The sequence below is a fragment of the Rhinoraja longicauda genome, unplaced genomic scaffold (assembly GCF_053455715.1).
Source record: "Rhinoraja longicauda isolate Sanriku21f unplaced genomic scaffold, sRhiLon1.1 Scf001164, whole genome shotgun sequence".
Lineage (NCBI taxonomy): Eukaryota > Metazoa > Chordata > Chondrichthyes > Rajiformes > Arhynchobatidae > Rhinoraja > Rhinoraja longicauda.
This window is the reverse complement of record NW_027602380.1, coordinates 9515-31591: the sequence shown is the minus strand read 5'-3', so window position 1 is coordinate 31591 and position 22077 is coordinate 9515. Positions and strand designations below refer to the sequence as shown.

General features: G+C 43.9%; 2 protein-coding genes across 2 annotated transcripts; both read right to left on the bottom strand.

Moving 5' to 3' along the window:
- Positions 1-1617: 1617 nt before the first annotated feature.
- On the bottom strand, positions 1618-4105 carry LOC144591587 (galactoside alpha-(1,2)-fucosyltransferase 2-like). The gene has a single exon (XM_078395655.1). It carries the CDS (start codon positions 4015-4017, stop codon positions 3010-3012), a length of 1008 nt encoding a protein of 335 aa, XP_078251781.1. The 5' UTR covers positions 4018-4105; the 3' UTR covers positions 1618-3009.
- Positions 4106-17087: 12982 nt separating this feature from the next.
- LOC144591586 (galactoside alpha-(1,2)-fucosyltransferase 2-like) lies at positions 17088-19938 on the bottom strand. The gene has a single exon (XM_078395653.1). It carries the CDS (start codon positions 19848-19850, stop codon positions 18843-18845), a length of 1008 nt encoding a protein of 335 aa, XP_078251779.1. The 5' UTR covers positions 19851-19938; the 3' UTR covers positions 17088-18842.
- Between the last annotated feature and the right edge of the window lie 2139 nt (positions 19939-22077).

Below are 22077 nucleotides of genomic sequence, written 5' to 3'. Positions count from 1 at the left end.
GTTATGGTCTGAGTGCAGGTAGATGAGACTAGGTCAGAGAGAATGGTCGGGGTGGACTAGTAGGGCCGGACAGGCCTGTTTCCGTGCTGTAGTTGTTATATGTTATATGTTATATGTTAGAAACAAGAAACTGCAGATGCTGGATACAAAAAATGCACAAAGTGCTGGAGTAAGTCAGCGGGCCAGGCAGCATCGCTGGAGGACATCGACAGGAGACATTTCGGGTCATTCTGAAGTCCCAAAAAGTGACCAGAGAAAGACCCAGAGTAGCTCACGTTGTCCAGAGATGCTGCCTGACCCACTGAGTTACTCCAGCACATTGTATGTGTGTTTCTGATCTCATAAAACCACTGTTGTATCTACATCCACCTCCATCCATGTGTTCCAGCCACTGCCAGCAAACAAACGTAGTCGCAAAATGTAAACAAACGAGCTTAGAATGGAAGAACTCACCCTTAATCTCGGAGATTAAAACAGTTTATAACTGGGGAATTATAAACATTCATTGTACAATGTGACATATTTCACAATGATTTTATTTCTAGAATTGTAGATGGATGAAACACTTCTATTAAGAGCCACACAAAAGTTTATTTCTTAGAAGCTAATTCCCACAACATCAAATATAATACAAATTATATACTGTATATAGAATGATATCCATTAATAATCACCTTTTTGTTTGCTTATGAAATAAAAAGAGCTGTCACACAATATTTCTCTGTTAGAGAGTTAGGGTGGACAATTGTTCTTTGGATGGCACTAGGGAGAGGGAGGTTGAGTATAGTTCTGAAATAAAATCTTGGCTTCAATCAAATTTCCTCAAACTCAAATCTTGGCTTCAATCAAATTTCCTCAAACTCAATTGCAACAAATCTGAAATCATCATCATTGGTCCAAAAACGCTCACCAAATCCACCCAAAACTTCATCCTCAACATTGATGGTCTCCCAGTATCCACCTCACCTCACATCCGGAATCTTGGAATCATCTTTGATCAAACCCTCTCCTTCGACAAACACATCAAACACATCACAAAGACAGCCTTCTTCCACCTCAAAAACATTGCCTGTCTCCGTCCATCCCTCTCCTCCACAGCTGCAGAAACCCTCATCCATGCCTTCATCACCTCCCGTCTGGACTACTGCAACAGCCTCCTCTATGGCGCACCCTCAAAAATCATCAGTAAACTTCAATACATTCAAAACTCCGCTGCCCGTCTACTCACCCACACCCCGATCCGTGACCATATCACCGCCGTCCTTTATAAACTCCACTGGCTCCCCATCCCCCAGAGAATCCAGTACAAAATCCTCCTCATAACCTACAAAGCCCTCCATAACCTGGCCCCATCCTACCTGACCGACCTCCTCCACAGGCACACTGCCACCTGCACCCTCCGCTCTGCTGCTGCCAATCTCCTATCCCCCCACATCCGGACCAAACTCAGATCCTGGGGGGACAGGGCTTTCTCCATCGCTGCTCCCACCCTATGGAACTCACTACCCCAAACCGACAGAGACTCCTCCACACACACCACATTCAAAACATCGCTGAAGTCTCACCTGTTCAGTACTGCCTTCAACCACTGAAGGTCACCTCACCTTCTGTCTCCTTTCTCTGTTCGTTTATTTATTTACTTATTTATCTATTTATTAATTTCACTATGTTCTCTAAATCTCTGTAAAGCGTCTTTGAGTATATGAAAAGCGCTATATAAATAAAATGTATTATTATTATTATTATTAGTTCTGGGACCCAGAGAATGCACCACATTAATTACCTGGATTTGGGTGCATGGGGTTTACAACAAAGAACATAGAAGTGTACAACTTAGGAACAGTTTCTTTAGCACAGAATGTTTGCGCTGAATATGATTCCAAGACTACCTCTTATCTGCCAGCACATAAGGCATATCTATCCATTCTCAGAATATCCATGTGCGTATCCATCCAAATGCCTCTATCGTATCTGCCTCCAGCACCAACCCTGACAGTGCGTTCTCATCACCCAATGCACTCTATGTGCAAACCTGCCCAGACATGTCCTTTCAACTTTGTCCCTTTCACCTTAAACCTATGCCCTTTGATATTTCCATCATGGGGAAAAAAGGTTCTGACTGTCGACTCTACCAATGGGTCTTGGTATTTTACATACTTCTTCCTGAAATTAAGGATGCAGGTACAGCAGGCAGTGGAGAAAGCTAATGGCACGTTGGTCTTCATTGCGAGAGGATTTGAGTATAGGAGCAAGGAGGTCCTACTGCAGCTGTACAGGGCCCTGGTGAAACCACACCTGGAGTATTGCGTTCAATTTTGGTCTAATTTGAGGAAGGACATTATTGCAATTGGGGGAGTGCAGATTAGGTTCACCAGGTTTATTCCCGGGATGGCAGGACTGACATAGGATGAAAGAGTGACAGCCAATTTTCCCTACCCATTCCCTCCACAGAAGCTGCCTGACTTCACGAATCTGCTGCTTCTTGAATCTTCGAGCATTTTGTTCCGTTTTGGTCCCCCTACTATAGGGAGGATGTCGTGAAGATGGAAAGGCAGCAAAGAAGATTTACGAGGACTTGTGCTGTTGTGAGAGTTTGGGCAGGCTCGGAGTTTATTTCATGGAGCACAGGAGGTTGAGGGGTGATCCTATAGGGGTGTATAAGATCATGAGGGGAACAGATAGGGTAAATGCAGAGAGTCTTTTACCCAGTGTAAGGTGAGAGGGGAAAGATTTAAATAGTTCCATTTAAACTATTAATAGATGGCAAATAGTGGCAAAGTCTTCCATACTGAGGGTGGTGGGTATATGGAGAGAGCTCGCAGAGGAGGTCGTTGAGGCATGTACAATGAGAACATTTAAAAGACATTTGGACAGGTAGGTGTATAGGAAAGGGTGAGAGAGATGGGTGTGACTAATGTGGATGGGGTGTGTTGTTTGGTATGGGCAAGTTGGGCTGATGGGCCTCTTTCCATGCTGTAGGACACTATGAATTCAGAATGCCTGGTTAATTTAATGATTGTTTTTTTTAATCTTTGCCAGAACAGGTGAGAGGTCGGCTGCAATTCCAATCCATTGAGGTAAGTAAAATGTTTCGTACTTAAATATCTTTCGAGACCGTGAATGAGGCGTAGTGTAGTTAACCAGGTAAACAGTATCCCCACCAGCCAGGTAAGCTGCCCAGAAACCAAATGTCCCTAACGTTATTATAGTGTGATTACAGTGAGCAAGAATGGAAAGGTCTTCACCTGGACTCTTTGAAGTATCTGAAAAGAAAACGTCCCTTTTGGAATTATTGATGTTCTGCTTGCACCAATCTATTCCATCACTTGTCACCACAAAAATAACATTCCTGTATTTATCTCTGAAGTAACCCATCGCTTTTTCTAAATATCCCTTATCAGCCACGACCCCTTTGTAAAGAGGCATGATGCCAACATAATCACCCCTTCGAACATGGACTCCAACAAAAGTCACATTCTTTCGCTCTCCCCCGATGCGTCTCAGATATGCGTTTGTCTCTTCCGTGATGAAGTCGTGAAAGGTGAACTCGTGGAGAATCTCTTCCCGCAGGTGATGGAAGAAGGTCCAGGAGCACAGAAATCCCTGGAGCATTCGATAGTTCCCTGGAATATTACGATACTCCTCAGCCATCCAGTCGTGGAGTCCGTAAGGTTGAAAGGGTAATTTATTGACCAAACTTTCATGGAGGGTTGGAAGAGTAGTTTTGAAGACAGGAGACAGATAATTGGCCATGGAGGGCAAAATGTAGGCCTGGTGACCATTAATCTTTGCCAAAGCATAGAGTGATGCAAATTCTCCCATCTGGTTGCCAAGACGTCCAGCAGAATTTATTGTCCAAATTCCCTTTGGAATATTCTGCACGCTGCTTTGAACACATTTTTCATTTGTAGATTTTTTTAAATAATCTATATTAGCCTTATATTTATATTGGAATACAATTGTTATGAAAACCAACGTTACTGAAAGTAAAATTAATATAAAGATGCGATGTTTCATCTTGCTTTAATCAATAGAAATGTTCTTTGGAAAAACTATTTTCATGGAGTTTATCAGTTGTATCTCTGTTCTTTCAATTTAGCTCAGTGCTTCTGAAAATAGATTTTTTGAAATAAAATTATTTAAGTTTGTATTATTGAAAATTATTATAATAAAATTGTCATTAATATCATTACATTTGAACAATGTTTAATTTAGTTTAAACATAGAAACATAAAAAATAGGTCCAGGAGTAGGCCATTCGGCCCTTCGAGCCTGTACGCACCACCATTCAATATGATCATGGCTGATCATCCAACTCAGTATCCTGTACCTGCCTTCTCTCCATACCCCCTGATCCCTTTAGCCACAAGGGCCACATCTAACTCCCTCTTAAATATAGCCAATGAACTGGCCTCAACTACCTTCTGTGGCAGAGAATTCCACAGATTCACCACTCTCTGACTGAAAATGTTATTCCTCATCTCAGTTCTAAATGGCCTACCCCTTATTCTTAAACTGTGGCCCCTTGTTCTGGACTCCCCCAACATTGGGAACATGTTTCCTGCCTCTAACGTGTCCAACCCCTTAATAATCTTATACGTTTCGATAAGATCCCCTCTGATCCTTCTAGATTCCAGTGTATACAAGCCTAGTCGCTCCAGTCTTTCAACATACGATAGTCCCGCCATTCCGGGAATTAACCTAGTAAACCTCCGCTGCACGCCCTCAATAGCAATAATATCCTTCCTCAAATTTGGAGACCAAAACTGCACACAGTACTCCAGGTGCAGTCTCACCAGGGCCCGGTACAACTGTAGAAGGACCTCTTTGCCCCTATACTCAACTCCTCTTGATATGAAGGCCAAAATTCCATTGGCTTTCTTCACTGCCTGCTGTACCTGCATGCTTCCTTTCAGTGACTGATGCACTAGGACACCCTTTGATGTGCCTTTCCAAATTGGAGAAATTAGTTAAACATATTCATGTGGGAGGGTCAAAGATATCATGCTCATGTACATAACGCATCGTGTCCTGAGAGTTACATACGTGAGATGCCGTTGGAAATCATGAAAAATTAATATGAATCGATATTCATTTGCTTCTATGATGCTCAAGCCAAGTAAAAAAAATACATGTCCATAGAAACATAGAAAATAGGTGCAGGAGTAGGCCATTTGGCCCTTCAAGCCTGTACGCACCGCCATTCAATATGATCATGGCTGATCATCCATCTCAGTATCCCGTACCTGCCTTCTCTCCATACACCCTGATCCCTTTAGCCACAAGGGCCACATCTAACTCCCTCTTACATATAGCCAATGAACTGGCCTCAACTACCTTCTGTGGCAGAGAATTCCACAGATTCACCACTCTCTGTGTGAAAAAAAACGTTCTCATCTCGGTCCTAAAAGACTTCCCCCTTATCCTTAAACTGTGACCCCTTGTTCTGGACTTCCCCAACATCGGGAACAATCTTCCTGCATCTAGCCTGTCCAACCCCTTAAGAATTTTGTAAGTTTCTATAAGATCCCCCCTCAATCTTCTAAATTCCAGCGAGTACAAGCCGAGTCTATCCAGTCTTTCTTCATATGAAAGTCCTGCCATCCCAGGGATCAATCTGGTGAACCTTCTCTGTACTCCCTCTATGGCAAGAATGTCTTTCCTCAGATTAGGAGACCAAAACTGTACGCAATACTCCAGGTGTGGTCTCACCAATGCCCTGTACAACTGCAGCAGAACCTCCCTGCTCCTATACTCAAATCCCCTCGCTATGAATGCTAACATACCATTGGCTTTCTTCACTGCCTGCTGCACCTGCATGCCTACTTTATTTGTCTCAATGGTTGTTTTTGTCTTTCTGGTTCTGCCAGGGAAGAAGGAATAAGAACTGTATTTCAACATTGCAATCTTCAAATTAAAATAATTGGCTTTACGAAATCAAGGAACGTTCAACTTTCATGCAACACCTGGAGCACTGTGTGCAGTTTTGGTCTCCTAGTTTGAGTATAAGAGCAAAGAGGTCCTTCTGCAGTTGTATTTCTGCAGTTGCAGTTGCAGTTGTGAGACCGCACCTGGAGTACTGTGTGCAGTTTTGGTCTCCAAATTTGAGGAAGGATATTCTTGCTATTGAGGGCGTGCACCAGGTTAATCCCTGGAATGGCGGGACTGTCATATGTTGAAAGACTGGAGCGACTAGGCTTGTATACACTGGAATTTAGAAGGATGAGAGGAGATCTTATCGAAACGTATAAGATTATTAAGGGGTTGGACACGTTAGAGGCAGGAAACATGTTCCCAATGTTGGGGGAGTCCAGAACCAGGGGCCACAGTTTAAGAATAAGGGGTAGGCCATTTAGAACGGAGTTGAGGAAGAACTTTTTCAGTCAGAGAGTGGTGAAGGTGTGGAATTCTCTGCCTCAGAAGGCAGTGGAGGCCAGTTCGTTGGATGCTTTCAAGAGAGAGCTGGATAGAGCTCTTAAGGATAGAGCTCGAGATAGAGAGAGAACTAGATCGTCAAGAGAGAGCTGGATAGAGCTCTTAAGGATAGCGGAGTCAGGGGGTATGGGGAGAAGGCAGGAACGGGGTACTGATTGAGAATGGTCAGCCATGATCACATTGAATGGCGGTGCGTACAGGCTCGAAGGGCCGAATGGCCTCCTCCTGCACCTATTGTCTGTTGTCTATTGTCTATTGATCCACTGCAGATTTGGTTATCGACACAAGGGGTTGACAGCTGACAATCTCCCTGGCACGAATGAATGGCAAGATACCATTGGCTTTCTTCACTGCCTGCTGCATCTGCATGCCTACTTTATTTGTCTCAATGATTGTGCTTGCCTTTCTGGTTCTGCCAGGGCAGCAGGATTAAGTTGTATTGCAACATTGCAATCTTCAAATTAAAATAATTGGCTTTACGAAATCAAGGAACGTTCAACTTTCATGCAACACCCTCTAATCTGACAGCACCAACCATTGTCATGGACATATTCACAAAGTGCTGGAGTAACTCAGCAGGTCAGGCAGCATCTCGGGAGAGAAGGAATGGGTGACGTTTCGGGTCGAGACCCTTCTTCATTGTCATGGACATTCTTGCCAAGGACTCAAATCATTAATCCCAATTTCATAATATGATTTTAATAAACAATGTTTATATATTTATAATTACATTGAACGTCTCCTGTACGTAACCAGCAGACGTTGCGAAGACACGAAAGGTCATCAGGTTGCAGCTCCGTCAGCAGAAAACTGACAAACTACACTTACCCCCGGGTTCTTTCATGACAGCATTGTAAATGTCTTTATATGTTGACAGACCCACAATACATGAAAACACTGTGTTAATGATGCCTGCTTATGTACGTAATGATTTGGACACGGAGAACTAAGTAAGCACAGTATGTCTCCTTTGCTTTGAAGTATGTTGAGTTAAGAATTTTTGGACATGTATTTTTTTTTACTTGGCTCGAGCATCATAGAAACAAATGAATATCGATCAGAAAAATATTAATTTTTCATGATTTCCAATGGCATCTTACGTATGTAACTCTCAGGACACGACGAGTTACATACATAACATATAACATATAACAACTACAGCATGGAAACAGGCCTGTCCGGCCCTACCAGTCCACGCCGACCATTCTCCCTGACCTAGTCTCATCTACCTGCACTCAGACCATAACCCTCCAATCCCCTCCTATCCATATATCTATCCAATTTACTCTTAAATAATAAAATCGAGCCAGCCTCCACCACTTCCACCGGAAGTCCATTCCATACAGCCACAACCCTCTGAGTAAAGAAGTTCCCCCTCATGTTACCCCTAAACCTTTGTCCCTCAATTCTGAAGCTATGTCCCTTTGTTGGAATCTTCCCCACTCTCAAAGGGAAAAGCCTATCCACGTCAACTCTGTCCGTCCCTCTCAAAATTTTAAAAACCTCTATCAAGTCCCCCCTCAACCTTCTACGCTCCAAAGAATAAAGACCCAACCTTTTCAACCTCTCTCTGTAGCCTAAGTGCTGAAACCCAGGCAACATTCTAGTAAATCTCCTCTGTACCCTCTCCATTTTGTCGACATCCTTCCTATAATTTGGCGACCAGAACTGCACACCATACTCCAGATTCGGCCTCACCAATGCCCTGTACAATTTCAACATTACATCCCAACTTCTATACTCGATGCTCTGATTTATAAAGGCAAGCATACCAAACGCCTTCTTCACCACCCTATCCACATGAGATTCCACCTTCAGGGAACAATGCACAGTTATTCCCAGATCCCTCTGTTCCACTGCATTCCTCAATTCCCTACCATTTACCCTGTACGTCCTATTTTGATTTGTCCTACCAAATTGCAGCACCTCACACTTATCAGCATTAAACTCCATCTGCCATCTTTCAGCCCACCCTTCCAAAAGGCCCAAGTCTCTCTGTAGACTTTGAAAATCTACCTCACTATCAACTACTCCACCTATCTTAGTATCATCTGCATATTTACTAATCCAATTTGCCACACCATCATCCAGATCATTAATGTAAATGACAAACAACAGTGGACCCAACACAGATCCTTGGGGCACTCCACTAGACACTGGCCTCCAACCTGACATACAATTGTCAACCGTTACCCTCTGGTATCTCCCATTCAGCCATTGTTGAATCCATCTTGCAACCTCACTATTAATACCCAACGATTTAACCTCCTTAATCAACCTTCCATGTGGAACCTTGTCAAATGCCTTACTGAAGTCCATATAGACAACATCCACAGCCTTGCCCTTATCAATTTCCCTGGTAACCTCTTCAAAAAATTCAAGAAGATTAGTCAAACATGACCTTCGAGGCACAAATCCATGTTGACTGTTTCTAATCAGGCCTTGATTATCCAAATAATTATATATATTGTCCCTAAGTATCTTTTCCATTAATTTTCCCACCACAGACGTCAAACTAATAGGTCTATAATTGCTAGGTTTACTTTTAGAACCTTTTTTAAACAACGGCACAACATGCGCAATGCGCCAATCTTCCGGCACCATCCCTGTTTCTAATGACGTTTGAAATATTTCCGTCATAGCCCCTGCTATTTCTGCACTAACTTCCCTCAATGTCCTAGGGAATATCCTATCAGGACCTGGAGACTTATCCACTTTTATATTCTTCAAAAGTGTCCGTACCTCCTCTTCTTTAATCCTCCTAATTTCCATCACTACTCTACTTGTTTCGCTTACCTCACATAATTCAATATCCTTCTCCTCGGTAAATACCGAAGAAAAGAAATTGTTTAATATCTCCCCCATTTCTTCCGGCTCAGCACATAGCTGTCCACTCTGACTCTCTAATGGACCAATTTTATCCCTCACTATCCTTTTGCTATTGACATATCTGTAGAACCCCTTGGGGTTTACTTTTACATTACTTGCCAAAGCAGCCTCATATCTTTTTTTCGCTTTTCTAATTTCCTTCTTAAGATTCCTTTTACATTCTTTATATTCCTCAAGAACCTCATTTACTCCCTGCCGCTTATATTTATTGTATATCTCCCTCTTTTTCCGAACCAAGTGTCCAATTTCCCTGGAAAACCACGGCTCTTTCAAATTATTATTCTTTCCTTTCCACCGAACAGGGACATAAAGACTCTGTACTCTCAAAATTTCACCTTTAAATATCCTCCATTTCTCTATTATATCCTTTTCATAAAACAACAATTTCCATTTCACTCCTTTTAAATCCTTTCTCATCTCCTCAAAATTAGCCTTTCTCCAATCCAAAATCTCAACCCTTGGTCCAGATTTGACCTTCTCCATAATGATATTGAAACTAATGGCATTATGATCACTAGACCCAAAGTGCTCCTCAACACATACCTCCGTCACCTGACCCATCTCATTTCCTAACAGGAGGTCCAACACTGCCCCTTCTCTGGTAGGCACCTCTACGTATTGCTGCAAAAAACTATCCTGCACACATTTTACAAACTCCAAACCATCCAGCCCTTTAACAGAATGTGATTCCCAGTCTATATACGGAAAATTGAAATCACCCACAATCACCACTCTGTGCTTACTACTAATATCTGCTATCTCCTTACATATTTGCTCTTCCAATTCTCGTTCCCTATTTGGCGGTCTATAATACACCCCTATAAGTGTTGCTAAACCTTTCTCATTTCTGAGTTCCACCCAAACAGCCTCCTTAATCGAGCCTTCTAGTCTGTCCTGCCAAAGCACTGCTGTGATATCCTCCCTGACAAGCAATGCAACACCCCCACCTCTTGCCCCTCCGATTCTATCACATCTGAAACAATGAAATCCTGGAATATTTAATTGCCAATCGCAACCCTCCTGCAACCATGTTTCACTGATCGCCACAACATCATACTTCCAGATGTCAATCCAGGCTCTAAGCTCATCCACCTTTCTTACAATGCTCCTAGCATTAAAATATACACATTTAAGGGACCCATCATTTCTTATTCTCAGTTTATTTCTTTTCCCTTCTTTCTCTCCTACATATTGGGTCTGAGTGTTTCCCTTTTCTGCCTCCTGCCTCACACACTGCCTATTAGCTATCTGTGTTTGAGTCCCTCCCCCCAACCGTACTAGTTTAAAGTCTCCGCAGTTATTTTAGCAAATCTCCCCGCCAGGATATTGGTTCCCCTCGGGTTCAGATGCAACCCGTCCTTTTTGTACAGGTCATACTTCCCCCAGAAGAGGTCCCAATGATCCAGAAACTTGAAACCCTGCTCCCTGCACCAGTTCCTCGGCCACGTATTTATCCTCCACCTCACTCCATTCCTATTCTCACTATCGCGTGGCACAGGCAGCAAGCCTGAGATTATTACTTTGGAAGTCCTTTTTTTTAACTCTCTTCCTAGCCCCCTGAATTCTCCTTTCAGGACCTCTTCCCTTATCCTACCTATATTGTTGGTACCTATATGTACCACGACCTCTGGCTCCTCTCCCTCCCCTTTCAGGATATCCTGGACACGCTCAGACACATCCCGGACACCGGCACCAGGGAGGCAAACCACCATCCGGGTCTCCCTACTGCGTCCACAGAAACGCCTATCTGACCCCCTCACTATAGAGTCCCCTATTACTACTGCTCTCCTCTTCCTTTCCCTACCCTTCTGAGCAACAGGGCCGGACTCCTTGCCAGAGGCCCGGGCACCGTCGTTGCCCCCAGGTAGGCTGTCCCCCCCAACAGTACTTAAACAGGAGTACTTATTTCCAAGGGGTACAGCCACCGGGGTACTCCCTAGTCCCTGCCTCTGTTCCTTGCCCCCCCTAACAGTGACCCACTTGTCTACCTCCCGTGGTCTAGGAGTGACCACCTCTCTGTAACTCCTATCTATAACCTCCTCACTCTCCCTGATCAGACGGAGGTCATCAATCTGCCGCTCCAGGTTCCTAATACGGTCCCTTAGGAGCCCCATCTCGTCACACCTGGCGCAGATGTGGATGTCTGGAAGACTATCAGACTCCCAGATTCCCCACATCTGACACCCAGAACAAAAAACTGCCCTGGCAGTCATACTCTCCAAACAAAGCCCCGCGCTCGGTTACTAAACCTACCGCCCAGCTGCTACTCCAACCGCTCCAACCGCCCACCCAAAAGAACTGAGTGATCTCTTGGGAGAGGCGAAAAACCGGATCAGCATGGCCTCCTCCTGCACCTATTGTCTGTTGTCTATTGTCTATTGATCCACTGCAGATTTGGTTATCGACACAAGGGGTTGACAGCTGACAATCTCCCTGGCACGAATGAATGGCAAGATACCATTGGCTTTCTTCACTGCCTGCTGCATCTGCATGCCTACTTTATTTGTCTCAATGATTGTGCTTGCCTTTCTGGTTCTGCCAGGGAAACCGGATTAAGTTGTATTGCAACATTGCAATCTTCAAATTAAAATAATTGGCTTTACGAAATCAAGGAACGTTCAACTTTCATGCAACACCCTCTAATCTGACAGCACCAACCATTGTCATGGACATATTCACAAAGTGCTGGAGTAACTCGGCAGCATCTCGGGAGAGAAGGAATGGGTGACGTTTCGGGTCGAGACCCTTCTTCATTGTCATGGACATTCTTGCCAAGGACTCAAATCATTAATCCCAATTTCATAATATGATTTTAATAAACAATGTTTATATATTTATAATTACATTGAACGTCTCCTGTACGTAACCAGCAGACGTTGCGAAGACACAAAAGGTCATCAGGTTGCAGCTCCGTCAGCAGAAAATTGACAAACTACACTTACCCCCGGGTTCTTTCATGACAGCATTGTAAATGTCTTTATATGTTGACAGACCCACAATACATGAAAACAGTGTGTTAATGATGCCTGCTTATGTACGTAACGATTTGGACACGGAGAACTAAGTAAGCACAGTATGTCTGTCTCCTTTGCTTTAAAGTATGTTGAGTTAAGAATTTTTGGACATGTATTTTTTTTTACTTGGCTCGAGCATCATAGAAACAAATGAATATCGATCAGAAAAATATTAATTTTTCATGATTTCCAATGGCATCTTACGTATGTAACTCTCAGGACACGACGAGTTACATACATGAGCATGATATTTTTGACCCTCCCACATGAATATGTGCAACTAATTTCTCCAAGCAAAGTCGGGTTTGGAAAGACACATCAAAGGTGTGGTCATGGTACATTTATTTCCAATTAACCTATTTCTGGAAAACAGAGGGAATAATTGTGTGCAGAGATGAGACAGCGGTGAACGATAGTCAATATTAAAGAGTATGACAGGCACTGTAGTTTGAATCTTGAGGTAATTACCAATTTCCTTTACAGTGGGACTCTCTGACTCTCTGTGTTTGCCTCTACCCTCCTCATCTGTCTGTCATTCTGCCCTGAAAAAGCAGCCAACATAATCATACCTCCAGATTCAAGAACAAATTCTTCCCCACTGTTTACAGATGTCTGAATGATTCTCCCATAAACTACGGATGTATCCAAATAATAGCCTTTTTATCTATCATGGTACATCTGACAATAATATAAACCAATACAAATGTTAGTCCCAATAACAGCAGCATTCAACAAAGCAGCAACGATTTACACACGAGACATATATTTACACCCGTTCAACTTTGAATGCTTCAAGGCATATCTCACTCACTCAGTTTAAATGGGATTTTTGCCAAATTTGTTTTGTAATAAGGAAGTTGAAGTGAATCTAAATAAGTCTGAAGAAGGGTCTCGACCCGAAACGTCACCCATTCCTTCTCTCCCTAGATGCTGCCCGACCCGCTGAGTTACTCCAGCATTTTGTGAATGAATCTAAATAAGTACATGTCATTGCTTAACAATCTTTAGTGCTTTTAATGAAAATGAAACCATTGTACCATTTTTCTAGATGGTGAACATCATAGGGGTGTGAAGATTGATCACTGAAGGCCACAGATAGGGTATATTTGGGAATTGTAGTGTACACACATGTTAGAAATGCCCTTGAAGAAAATTACAAAAACAAGGAGTCTGGAACGAGTCTGGAATTCATGTGGTGATAGAAAATCGCATCATAAATTGAAAGATTAATAAAAGAGATTGAAAGAGAGTAAATGGAAAGATTCAGATTCAGATTAGTTTATTGTCTAATACACTGGCGAGCAATAAACTTGCTTGTTCACATGAAGTGCACAGTGTATACATACATTAGTAGCAGGAACGCCAAGGAGTCCAGCCAAAAACTAATGGGACACGAGTTGCATGCGATAGTCGTGTTTATTCTCCCCAGCACGGCTCTCCACCACTTCCCCAGTCTCGGGCGATACCTGGCCTTAAATACCGACTCAGGTAACACCCCCTGTGACTTGTGCCTGCCACACCCAGACACCGCCCCCTAGAGCCGATGGTTCATTCTGCCCTTGGTTTGCCACCAGGTGTCACCACAATAGACAATAGACAATAGTTGCAGGAGTAGGCCATTCGGCCCTTCGAGCCTGTACAGACCGCCATTCAATGTGATCATGGCGGATCATTCTCAATCAGTACCCCGTTCCTGCCTTCTCCCCATACCCCCTGACTCCGCTGTCCTTAAGAGCTCTACCAAGCTCTCTCTTGAACGTATTCAGAGAATTGGCCTCCACTGCCCTCTGAGGCAGAGAATTCCACAGATTCACAACTCTCTGACTGAAAAAGTTTTTCCTCATCTCCGTTCTAAATGGCCTACCCCTTATTCTTAAACTGTGGCCCCTTGTTCTGGACTCCCCCAACATTGGGAACATGTTTCCTGCCTCTAATGTGTCCAACCCCTTAATAATCTTATACGTTTCGATAAGATCCCCTCTCATCCTTCTAAATTCCAGTGTATACAAGCCTAGTCGCTCCAGTCTTTCAACATATGACAGTCCCGCCATTCCGGGAATTAACCTAGTAAACCTACGCTGCACGCCCTCAATAGCAATAATATCCTTCCTCAAATTTGGAGACCAAAACTGCACACAGTACTCCAGGTGCGGTCTCACTAGGGCCCTGTACAACTGCAGAAGGACCTCTTTGCTCCTATACTCAACTCCTCTTGTTATGAAGGCCAACATTCCATTGGCTTTCTTCACTGCCTGCTGTACCTGCATGCTTCCTTTCAGTGACTGATGCACTAGGACACCCAGATCTCGTTGTACGTCCCCTTTTCCTAACTTGACACCATTCAGATAATAATCTGCCTTCCTGTTCTTACCACCAAAGTGGATAACCTCACACTTATCCACATTAAACTGCATCTGCCAACCATCCGCCCTCTCTCACAACCTGTCCAAGTCACCCTGCAACCTCATAGCATCTTCCTCACAGTTCACACTGCCACCCAGCTTTGTATCATCTGCAAATTTGCTAATGACCCACCCCCCACAGATTCGCAAATTCAGTCGTGCCCTGGTGGCAACTTGGAATGCCTGCTTTGGTGTTCCGCGTCACATCACGTCCGACCGGTTCACGTGGGAACTGCGGTCGTCCATGGCCCGCCTGTTGGGAACGGCTCCACCATTCGACAGCGTACCATTCCCCAGTCAAATGGGTTGGTGGATTTATTCACAAAGTGCTGGAGTAACTCAGCAGGTCAGGCAGCATCTCAGGAGAGAAGGAATGGGTGACGTTTCGGGTCGAGACCCTTCTTCAGACTAATGTCAGGGGGGGCGGGACAAAGGAAGGATATAGGTGGAGACAGGAAGATAGAGGGAGATCTGGGAAGGGGAGGGGAAGAGAGGGACAGAGGGACTATCTAAAGTTGGAGAAGTCGATGTTCATACCACTGGGCTGCAAACTGCCCAGGCGAAATATGAGGTGCTGTTCCTCCAATTTCCGGTGGGTCTCACTATGCCACTGGAGGAGGCCCATGACAGAAAGGTCGGACCGGGAGTGGGAGGGGGAGTTGAAGTGCTCAGCCACCGGGAGATCAGTTTGGTCAACGCGGACCGAGCGCAGGTGTTCAGCGAAGCGATCGCCGAGCCTGCGCTTGGTTTCGCCGATGTAAATAAGTTGACATCTAGAGCAGCGGATGCAATAGATGAGGTTGGAGGAGGTGCAGGTGAACCTCTGTCTCACCTGGAAAGACTGTTTGGGTCCTTGGATAGAGTTGAGGGGGGAGGTAAAGGGACAGGTGTTGCATCTCGTGCGGTTGCAGGGGAAAGTGCCCGGGGATGGGGTGGTTTGGGTAGGAAGGGACGAGTGGACCAGGGAGTTACGGAGGGAACGGTCTCTGCGGAACGCAGAGAGGGGAGGGGATGGGAAGATATGGCCAGTGGTGGGGTCCCGTTGTAGGTGACGGAAATGTTGGTGGATGATATGTTGGATCCGCTGGCTGGTGGGGTGGAAGGTGAGAACGAGGGGGAACCTGTCCTTGCTGCGAGTGGGGGGAGGGGGAGCAAGAGCGGAGCTGCGGGATGTAGAAGAGACCCTAGTGAGAGCCTCATCTATAATGGAGGAGGGGAAGCCCCGTTTTCTGAAGAACGAGGCTGCCAACCAACATTATCCCCACATTTTCCCTTCCACCAGTCAGCCAATCTTCTAGGCAAACTAGTAACTTTTGCTCTGAAGACCCAAAAAGTGACCAGAGAAAGACCCAGAGAAGCTCACGTTGTCCAGAGATGCTGCCTGACCCACTGAGTTACTCCAGCACATTGTATGTGTGTTTTTGATCTCATAAAACCACTGTTGTATCTACATCCACCTCCATCCATGTGTTCCAGCCACTGCCAGCAAACAAACGTAGTCGCAAAATGTAATCAAACGTAGTCGCAAAAAGCTTAGAATGGAAGAACTCACCCTTAATCTCGGAGATTAAAACAGTTTATAACTGGGGAATTATAAACATTCATTGTACAATGTGACATATTTCACAATGATTTTATTTCTAGAATTGTAGATGGATGAAACACTTCTATTAAGAGCCACACAAAAGTTTATTTCTTAGAAGCTAATTCCCACAACATCAAATATAATACAAATTATATACTGTATATAGAATGATATCCATTAATAATCATCTTTTTGTTTGCTTATGAAATAAAAAGAGCTGTCACACAATATTTCCCTGTTAGAGAGTTAGGGTGGACAATTGTTCTTTGGATGGCACTAGGGAGGTTGAGTATAGTTCTGAAATAAAATCTTGGCTTCAATCAAATTTCCTCAAACTCAAATCTTGGCTTCAATCAAATTTCCTCAAACTCAATTGCAACAAAGCTGAAATCATCATCATTGGTCCAAAAACGCTCACCAAATCCACCCAAAACTTCATCCTCAACATTGATGGTCTCCCAGTATCCACCTCACCTCACATCCGGAATCTTGGAATCATCTTTGATCAAACCCTCTCCTTCGACAAACACATCAAACACATCACAAAGACAGCCTTCTTCCACCTCAAAAACATTGCCCGTCTCCGTCCATCCCTCTCCTCCACAGCTGCAGAAACCCTCATCTACGCCTTCATCACCTCCCGTCTGGACTACTGCAACAGCCTCCTCTATGGCGCACCCTCAAAAATCATCAGTAAACTTCAATACATTCAAAACTCCGCTGCCCGTCTACTCACCCACACCCCGATCCGTGACCATATCACCCCCGTCCTTTACAAACTCCACTGGCTCCCCATCCCCCAGAGAATCCAGTACAAAATCCTCCTCATAACCTACAAAGCCCTCCATAACCTGGCCCCATCCTACCTGACCGACCTCCTCCACAGGCACACTGCCACCTGCACCCTCCGCTCTGCTGCTGCCAATCTCCTATCCCCCCACATCCGGACCAAACTCAGATCCTGGGGGGACAGGGCTTTCTCCATCGCTGCTCCCACCCTATGGAACTCACTACCCCAAACCGACAGAGACTCCTCCACACTCACCACATTCAAAACATCGCTGAAGTCTCACCTGTTCAGTACTGCCTTCAACCACTGAAGGTCACCTCACCTTCTGTCTCCTTTCTCTGTTCGTTTATTTATTTACTTATTTATCTATTTATTAATTTCACTATGTTCTCTAAATCTCTGTAAAGCGTCTTTGAGTATATGAAAAGCGCTATATAAATAAAATGTATTATTATTATTATTATTAGTTCTGGGACCCAGAGAATGCACCACATTAATTACCTGGATTTGGGTGCATGGGGTTTACAACAAAGAACATAGAAGTGTACAACTTAGGAACAGTTTCTTTAGCACAGAATGTTTGCGCTGAATATGATTCCAAGACTACCTCTTATCTGCCAGCACATAAGGCATATCTATCCATTCTCAGAATATCCATGTGCGTATCCATCCAAATGCCTCTATCGTATCTGCCTCCAGCACCAACCCTGACAGTGCGTTCTCATCACCCAATGCACTCTATGTGCAAACCTGCCCAGACATGTCCTTTCAACTTTGTCCCTTTCACCTTAAACCTATGCCCTTTGATATTTCCATCATGGGGAAAAAAGGTTCTGACTGTCGACTCTACCAATGGGTCTTGGTATTTTACATACTTCTTCCTGAAATTAAGGATGCAGGTACAGCAGGCAGTGGAGAAAGCTAATGGCACGTTGGTCTTCATTGCGAGAGGATTTGAGTATAGGAGCAAGGAGGTCCTACTGCAGCTGTACAGGGCCCTGGTGAAACCACACCTGGAGTATTGCGTTCAATTTTGGTCTAATTTGAGGAAGGACATTATTGCAATTGGGGGAGTGCAGATTAGGTTCACCAGGTTTATTCCCGGGATGGCAGGACTGACATAGGATGAAAGAGTGACAGCCAATTTTCCCTACCCATTCCCTCCACAGAAGCTGCCTGACTTCACGAATCTGCTGCTTCTTGAATCTTCGAGCATTTTGTTCCGTTTTGGTCCCCCTACTATAGGGAGGATGTCGTGAAGATGGAAAGGCAGCAAAGAAGATTTACGAGGACTTGTGCTGTTGTGAGAGTTTGGGCAGGCTCGGAGTTTATTTCATGGAGCACAGGAGGTTGAGGGGTGATCCTATAGGGGTGTATAAGATCATGAGGGGAACAGATAGGGTAAATGCAGAGAGTCTTTTACCCAGTGTAAGGTGAGAGGGGAAAGATTTAAATAGTTCCATTTAAACTATTAATAGATGGCAAATAGTGGCAAAGTCTTCCATACTGAGGGTGGTGGGTATATGGAGAGAGCTCGCAGAGGAGGTCGTTGAGGCATGTACAATGAGAACATTTAAAAGACATTTGGACAGGTAGGTGTATAGGAAAGGGTGAGAGAGATGGGTGTGACTAATGTGGATGGGGTGTGTTGTTTGGTATGGGCAAGTTGGGCTGATGGGCCTCTTTCCATGCTGTAGGACACTATGAATTCAGAATGCCTGGTTAATTTAATGATTGTTTTTTTTAATCTTTGCCAGAACAGGTGAGAGGTCGGCTGCAATTCCAATCCATTGAGGTAAGTAAAATGTTTCGTACTTAAATATCTTTCGAGACCGTGAATGAGGCGTAGTGTAGTTAACCAGGTAAACAGTATCCCCACCAGCCAGGTAAGCTGCCCAGAAACCAAATGTCCCTAACGTTATTATAGTGTGATTACAGTGAGCAAGAATGGAAAGGTCTTCACCTGGACTCTTTGAAGTATCTGAAAAGAAAACGTCCCTTTTGGAATTATTGATGTTCTGCTTGCACCAATCTATTCCATCACTTGTCACCACAAAAATAACATTCCTGTATTTATCTCTGAAGTAACCCATCGCTTTTTCTAAATATCCCTTATCAGCCACGACCCCTTTGTAAAGAGGCATGATGCCAACATAATCACCCCTTCGAACATGGACTCCAACAAAAGTCACATTCTTTCGCTCTCCCCCGATGCGTCTCAGATATGCGTTTGTCTCTTCCGTGATGAAGTCGTGAAAGGTGAACTCGTGGAGAATCTCTTCCCGCAGGTGATGGAAGAAGGTCCAGGAGCACAGAAATCCCTGGAGCATTCGATAGTTCCCTGGAATATTACGATACTCCTCAGCCATCCAGTCGTGGAGTCCGTAAGGTTGAAAGGGTAATTTATTGACCAAACTTTCATGGAGGGTTGGAAGAGTAGTTTTGAAGACAGGAGACAGATAATTGGCCATGGAGGGCAAAATGTAGGCCTGGTGACCATTAATCTTTGCCAAAGCATAGAGTGATGCAAATTCTCCCATCTGGTTGCCAAGACGTCCAGCAGAATTTATTGTCCAAATTCCCTTTGGAATATTCTGCACGCTGCTTTGAACACATTTTTCATTTGTAGATTTTTTTAAATAATCTATATTAGCCTTATATTTATATTGGAATACAATTGTTATGAAAACCAACGTTACTGAAAGTAAAATTAATATAAAGATGCGATGTTTCATCTTGCTTTAATCAATAGAAATGTTCTTTGGAAAAACTATTTTCATGGAGTTTATCAGTTGTATCTCTGTTCTTTCAATTTAGCTCAGTGCTTCTGAAAATAGATTTTTTGAAATAAAATTATTTAAGTTTGTATTATTGAAAATTATTATAATAAAATTGTCATTAATATCATTACATTTGAACAATGTTTAATTTAGTTTAAACATAGAAACATAAAAAATAGGTCCAGGAGTAGGCCATTCGGCCCTTCGAGCCTGTACGCACCACCATTCAATATGATCATGGCTGATCATCCAACTCAGTATCCTGTACCTGCCTTCTCTCCATACCCCCTGATCCCTTTAGCCACAAGGGCCACATCTAACTCCCTCTTAAATATAGCCAATGAACTGGCCTCAACTACCTTCTGTGGCAGAGAATTCCACAGATTCACCACTCTCTGACTGAAAATGTTATTCCTCATCTCAGTTCTAAATGGCCTACCCCTTATTCTTAAACTGTGGCCCCTTGTTCTGGACTCCCCCAACATTGGGAACATGTTTCCTGCCTCTAACGTGTCCAACCCCTTAATAATCTTATACGTTTCGATAAGATCCCCTCTGATCCTTCTAGATTCCAGTGTATACAAGCCTAGTCGCTCCAGTCTTTCAACATACGATAGTCCCGCCATTCCGGGAATTAACCTAGTAAACCTCCGCTGCACGCCCTCAATAGCAATAATATCCTTCCTCAAATTTGGAGACCAAAACTGCACACAGTACTCCAGGTGCAGTCTCACCAGGGCCCGGTACAACTGTAGAAGGACCTCTTTGCCCCTATACTCAACTCCTCTTGATATGAAGGCCAAAATTCCATTGGCTTTCTTCACTGCCTGCTGTACCTGCATGCTTCCTTTCAGTGACTGATGCACTAGGACACCCTTTGATGTGCCTTTCCAAATTGGAGAAATTAGTTAAACATATTCATGTGGGAGGGTCAAAGATATCATGCTCATGTACATAACGCATCGTGTCCTGAGAGTTACATACGTGAGATGCCGTTGGAAATCATGAAAAATTAATATGAATCGATATTCATTTGCTTCTATGATGCTCAAGCCAAGTAAAAAAAATACATGTCCATAGAAACATAGAAAATAGGTGCAGGAGTAGGCCATTTGGCCCTTCAAGCCTGTACGCACCGCCATTCAATATGATCATGGCTGATCATCCATCTCAGTATCCCGTACCTGCCTTCTCTCCATACACCCTGATCCCTTTAGCCACAAGGGCCACATCTAACTCCCTCTTACATATAGCCAATGAACTGGCCTCAACTACCTTCTGTGGCAGAGAATTCCACAGATTCACCACTCTCTGTGTGAAAAAAAACGTTCTCATCTCGGTCCTAAAAGACTTCCCCCTTATCCTTAAACTGTGACCCCTTGTTCTGGACTTCCCCAACATCGGGAACAATCTTCCTGCATCTAGCCTGTCCAACCCCTTAAGAATTTTGTAAGTTTCTATAAGATCCCCCCTCAATCTTCTAAATTCCAGCGAGTACAAGCCGAGTCTATCCAGTCTTTCTTCATATGAAAGTCCTGCCATCCCAGGGATCAATCTGGTGAACCTTCTCTGTACTCCCTCTATGGCAAGAATGTCTTTCCTCAGATTAGGAGACCAAAACTGTACGCAATACTCCAGGTGTGGTCTCACCAATGCCCTGTACAACTGCAGCAGAACCTCCCTGCTCCTATACTCAAATCCCCTCGCTATGAATGCTAACATACCATTGGCTTTCTTCACTGCCTGCTGCACCTGCATGCCTACTTTATTTGTCTCAATGGTTGTTTTTGTCTTTCTGGTTCTGCCAGGGAAGAAGGAATAAGAACTGTATTTCAACATTGCAATCTTCAAATTAAAATAATTGGCTTTACGAAATCAAGGAACGTTCAACTTTCATGCAACACCTGGAGCACTGTGTGCAGTTTTGGTCTCCTAGTTTGAGTATAAGAGCAAAGAGGTCCTTCTGCAGTTGTATTTCTGCAGTTGCAGTTGCAGTTGTGAGACCGCACCTGGAGTACTGTGTGCAGTTTTGGTCTCCAAATTTGAGGAAGGATATTCTTGCTATTGAGGGCGTGCACCAGGTTAATCCCTGGAATGGCGGGACTGTCATATGTTGAAAGACTGGAGCGACTAGGCTTGTATACACTGGAATTTAGAAGGATGAGAGGAGATCTTATCGAAA